The 6,000-nt window shown below is 38.4% G+C and overlaps 1 protein-coding gene across 2 annotated transcripts in view; it reads left to right on the forward strand.

Annotated features, from left to right (window-relative positions):
• EPHA7 (EPH receptor A7) overlaps positions 1-5,392 on the forward strand; it is a 162,606-nt gene extending 157,214 nt beyond the window's left edge. For both annotated transcript variants that reach the window (XM_069011128.1, XM_069011129.1), the window contains exon 17: positions 4,955-5,392. In XM_069011128.1, coding sequence (XP_068867229.1) covers positions 4,955-5,150 — 196 coding nt within the window. In that variant the 3' untranslated portion in view covers positions 5,151-5,392. The remainder of the gene's footprint in view (positions 1-4,954) is intronic.
• The last annotated feature ends 608 nt before the right edge of the window (positions 5,393-6,000 follow it).

Genomic DNA, 6,000 nt, shown 5'->3' on the forward strand with positions numbered 1-6,000 from the left:
TTAGGGTTTTGTTCTGAAAGTGAAAGAGTTGCAGGCATTTTCATTCCAGGTATCTCTCCTGGTTTGTTTACTGAAGTAGCCCATAAGTCATCCCTTGTATTAGTCTATACAAAATAGCAGTGTCTCCTTCGCCAGTAGACAATATTTGTACCCTCATGGGCTGCTGGAAAAAAAACCAAACCAGGGTTAGATTCAAATCCAGGCCAATATGCCTACCTGAAGAAACTGGGCCAGCAAGGCACTGAGAGGTATTCCTAATGAGGATTCTCTAATATTACTGGGCCTCAGTGCTGTGAAGAAATGATTGATTGCTGTTGTGAAGGGAAAGGTTGCACTTTACTACATAGCTTCCCTACTTCAGTCCATCCACTGCCAATAGCAGGAGTGGGGCAGGGAAGGGAAAAAGATAGCTTTTAGGCATTTCTTTGTAGTGCTCTTTTCAAGAGAAATAGTTGTCTCAATGCCTACATTACCTAAATTTGTGCAAGAGGCGAATCCTGTTTTATGTTTTCTACTTGCCAGCAAAAGCATCCCAATTAGGCTGTGTGCTCTTTGTTGCAAATCTCAGCCACAAGCTGCCTCCTATCCCACGAAACTGCTTTCCTAACAGCAAGGTGACTTCCACATAGTACCTTTCTTGCAGTAGTTACTTGAGTATCCCAACACCAAGTTGCCGCTGCAGTTGTCCACGTTTGTTTACCTGTGCAGAGCTGCCTTTGAGGGATATTTTCTCAGCCATGAGGTAGGAAATTATTTGCAGCACCATGCTCTTCTTCAATTTCTCCCTAGCTGGCATCAGTTATTAATACTTACCTAGCAGCATCCATGCTTCCCTGCAGGGTAAGTAGAAGATGATTGTGAGGAAGGAACATTTACTACCCCAGCAACAACAAAAGCAATGTCTATCTATAACCAACAAACTATGAGTCAGGGAGACCATTCTTGAGTACAGAAGTCATTCGTGTTGGTTAAAACAAATCAAAATAAACAAGAAAAAGAAGTGTGTTTACAGTGGGGGGAGTTGTTGAATACAGAGGAGTGGAATGTCAGGCTTCTGTGGACTGCCCAATTAACACCAGTGATACAAGCTAATGGAGTGTATTTAAAATAATGTCAAAATCTTTCTGTTGGCAGTGCAATCTAAGGGGGAGACGAACAGCAGAAAAAAAAACCCAAAACACCTGGTGAAGGGATTTTTTCAGGGAAGCAGGAGAAAAGAGTTACCTTTTGTGATTTTATACTCCTTATAATGAATGAGGGACAAAGTCTCTTTCCATCCATTTGTACCGTTATAAACATATTTCTTATGGATTTTATGATATTAATATAGCTGGATTATTGAAAATCATATGAGAACTAATGCTTGACCTGTGTCATCTGCTTTTTGAATTATTTGCTGAAAAAGCAAGAAGATATACCATAGAAATATACCTGCTGTCAGTATAGCAAAGTATCTTAATAATTATTGAAAAAGGTAAAAAAATCTGTATAAAGTAAACCTTTAAAGTAGCTAATACCATTTTTACACTTATATATTTGTAATAGGATTGTGCAAAGCTGAATTTATCTTTTTTTTAACATCAGATGCTGTCCAGTTATTTAAATTTAAGATAAAAAAATCTGTATTTCATAATGCTTTTGGAAGTGGTTTCATGATATTTAAGGCTGAATTTTCACATCTAAGTTAAGAGACCTTCACTTTGGCTACCACAGAAACAGAAGCCAGATATCTTAACAAAGACTTATATATGTGCAAATGTGTCATTGAACCATTGCAGCATACTTTTGCAAAACAGTATATTATATTTGGCAGGGCTTAGACCATAACTTCTATTGTGTTGTTGCTATTGTTTTTAATTTAAAGCCTTTTGGTGATGGAAGTCCTTGTTAGCTAAGGTCAGTGAGCATTAGTAAGCAGATGAATATGATGTGAATTGGTAGAAGCTGTTTGCTGCAAGTAGGGAAATATCTCACAGAGGTGACATCCAGCTGTTACTGAGCTCACTGTCTCTCCTTGTTTAGCATAAATGCCAGAACAAGACAACAGACTGTCTCCCCTCATGCTTATTGATAGCTGAATCACAGCTTTCCATAGTTCAGGATGCTGATGGACATATAATACTTGTCTGGCATCCTTATGGATAAGGCTCACCTTATTTTTCTGTGATTTGATGAATGGTCTACTTTTCTGGAACTTGTGGAAATGTTACATATCTCTTGGGTGAGAAAGGCATAGAAAGACTAAGATTGACTCTACAGCATTGGGCTGTGGGAAGCTATTACAAAAAGGCCAACATGATATTTTCAACCTCTGTGTGGTAGAGACTCATATATTGGTACTCATATGTTGCCAAACTCTTTGAGCTGCAGCTGCTTGCCTGGGAAAAGGTTGGGTAGGGTAAGCCTAGTCCAAAATTACCTCTGAAATTACTTCCTGCAGTGTACAATCCCTTTCCTTCCTGATGCACCTTTCTGCTTCAGAAATCCCTCCTTATTCTGAAAGTCTTGTTTATGATACTTCTGTGCGAATGAGGAGACTTGTTCTGAGCAAAATGGAAATTTTTCTTGGAAGACATTGAGTGGCCTGTCTTTTCCCAGAAAACTTAGTATCTTGGTCTGCCAGCACCACACTTTGCGATATCATTCTAACACTGCTCAACTCTTAGATAAAGTGCATGTGATCTCTTTGATCCTTCTTTACATGTATCTCCTGTTGAAAGGATGAATTTAGGCATCTAACTTCAGAGAAGGTTAGGGGCTGTGAATCCCTGACACATCCTGATTTACTGTTGGAATACATGATAGCTTACCCAGGACTCTTGCAGAGCTAGCTCTCATGGGATTTCCTTTATGTGGAAGTTACAGTGTGGGTAGTAACTTTTGCATGTTTTCTCCCATTATTGACTTCGGATATGTACTTGGCACGTATCGGAGACTGGATAAATAAGTACAAAATCCAACCATACAGATATAGCAACCAAGAACTGAAACCCTATCCTCACTTCAGAGGGTTTATCCACTGTCTTTGACTGGCAGTCAGTTTTTCCAAACCATTTTAGGTTTCTATCTCTTTCCAGGGAGATAGACTGTCTAAATCTGGAATGATATTGGACAGGACGGCAGCTAGAAATGAACCATTATGGTAATGAGTAACTGGGTCATAGAGATGAAAGGAAATTATCTCATTGATTTGCCATGTGTTGCACAGGGATCCTCATCTCCCATTTGTTGATGTTTCATGCTTGTTAGCTTGCACCTGGGCTCTACTCTGGTGAAACTAGTACTTGGGCTGTGAGAACTAGTGGCAGCCCAGAGTAACGCTGTGCCACAGTCCAGGGCAGCCCTGTACACCATCTCATGAATCTCTTGATCTGGAGACCTCCATTCTGGTGCTAACCGAAAAAATATGAGGAGAGAGAGAGAGTCAATACAAATATATCTTGAGGTTTTAAATACCTATGCATCAAAATGCCATTTGTGTCTACCATTTACCTTTAGCTTTGAATAAATTCACATGTCAATCATTTTTACTAATTCAAAGGCTTACTTGTCTTCAAAATACTAAAAGGACTGATCAGAGTAAAAAAGGTCTTCCTTTTCGAAAGGATTTCTCCTCAGAGTTCCTTTTTGCTGAATTCTTTTCTCACGCATTCCATGCATTACTAGGGCTTCAAAGGGCAGGTGCAAAAAAGCCTAATAGAAATGAGATTTAGCTTAGTTAATACCTTTCCTCCATGTAAAATTAGTCCCTAGGACACTTTACTGGAGACAGAAGAAAACTTTCTGTCCCTCCATCAGATTGCTTCATCTTTTTGTTTGTTAAGCCTCAGATATTATGGCTATTAATAATATCGGCACCTCTTCTCAGTTTATCATAAAACATCTGCTCCCATTTTGTCCACTTTGGTGACAGAGATGTATGGCATGCAACGATGTATTAATAACGCTCTTCTCTTGAATGAGTATCTTCCCTTTGATTCACACTGGTAAATAATCTAATCCATGTGCTGGAATGACAGATACTACTTTGGAATCAGCTATAAGAATATTGGTTGGTATAGCAGGGGGACATTCCTCTGCTCATTTATTTTTCTTTAGTATTAGTGTTACATTGGCTTGTCTCAATGTCTATAATAAATTTCTTTTCTCTCAGGAATTTTCAAATAATTTAGTTAAGGGATTTCTAGGCATATGTAAAATAATTTCCATTCAGTCCTGGCCTACGTCCATTAGTGCTAAAGCTATATTGTTTAGAGATTTCATATGACTAGTTGGTCACTAAATGTACAGTAAAATCCACATCTTATTACCTTTTATTTTTTAAGCTCTGGGTTTGTTTTGTTGGGGCTTTTTTTAGCAGCACAAGTAATATAAACATTGTCTTCAGGTGCCTAATATCATATAATGACTGAGATGAATCAGTTAAAATGTTTTATGAGATTTTTCAACCATACTAAGAGCTTCTGATAATATCAGGCTAAGGGAGAGTCTACTTTCATTAGCTTACATGCTAGAATCTACCTACCTTGTGTATGCTTTTTTAATTAAGCAGAGTTAAATTGAACACACCCATTCCACCGTTGTCCTGCTTCTCTGTTTTAAACAGTTATCTACATCTTCTCCCAGTACTTAATTTTATACTCCAATCCCCATCTGAAAAACTGCACCTCATTCATTTATTTCCTTTGTTTCCAATACTGAAATTGTCAAGTATAACCCTGTGGCTCATTGAGATCCGACGTGAAACACAACTACATTTCCTTCATGTTAGAGGTGTTTGCTTGGGAATTTTTGAGTTTATTGATGTTTACCTAGCCAGTCAATGGGAATTTTTTCAAATAGTGGTGTATACATGGCAATGAAAATGATAGTGTAATTTACCTCTATTACTTCCTGATATCAGGATTTTGCTGCACTGCAAATTTCATATCTGTTGTTATTATTTGTTTGACAGAATCAAAAACATGCCAGGTGCTTTGCAAAACAGAGAACAAGAAAAATCCCTTTCCAGAAGAGATGACAGCCTGAATAGAAATGGCATAATGGCAGGAGACAAAGGAAGCAGAAAGGGGAAGCAGAACAAGAGTTATAACCATAAGATCATGAGATTGGTTTGGAGGCACAGTGAACGCTATGAGGCATTTTTTTAAAGCGCATAAGGACTGTAGTTGGGATTAGAGAATGGAAATGTAGAAAAGAAGCATGGAAAGGAATGGAGAAGAAGGGAGGAACAGACTGGCAACAGGAGGAAGAGTAAACAGAGGTGTGTGGGAGAGGCCAGAACACACATCTGACAAACTGAGGATTATGACTAATGACAAGAATGAAAGACCACATCTGAAGAGCATGATGATTTCAGGAGGATGGCGAAGCAGGACATGGCGATGCTGCTAGGGAGAGAAGAGCCAGCAAAGCTGCCCTGGAAGCCTGCCCTGGAAGCTCCTCACGCTAACATAACCCTGCTTCCCCATCTTCTTTCTAGCTCCCCTCTTATACATAAAATATGTATATAGAAGAGCAAAGGAGAAGGAGAAGCAGCTAAATAAACTTTTCCAAAGATCCTGCTGGGGAAGAAGTTTAAGCTGGGATGATACAGATTTACTCCTATTGATACCACTCGTGGTAGCAAGAGGCAGAGAGCATTTTGTTAGTCATACTCCTGCAGATGAATCTATGTGAGTCTTTGCCTCTGCTTACAAATAGGTCTTGTTGAGAAATACTCAGCAAAATTATAATACTCCAGTCAATCTGGGACATCTTAAAATGTCCTTTCGTTCTAGAACAGAAAGAAGCAGAAATTATACCACTCACAGTGAAATGGAAACAGGGAACACAAATATTTTAACAGGGTTTTTTTTAATGCTGAAAATAACCATTTCAGTATTACAGAAAAATGCAAGGAGCATTTTGCTCATCGTAAAAAAAGGTACATTTTATAACTTTTCATGAAAATTTCTGATAAAATTGGGAATTATTTTAATTATGTAGGACTGGTTTTTC

The sequence above is a fragment of the Aphelocoma coerulescens genome, chromosome 3, assembly GCF_041296385.1.
Source record: "Aphelocoma coerulescens isolate FSJ_1873_10779 chromosome 3, UR_Acoe_1.0, whole genome shotgun sequence".
NCBI lineage: Eukaryota > Metazoa > Chordata > Aves > Passeriformes > Corvidae > Aphelocoma > Aphelocoma coerulescens.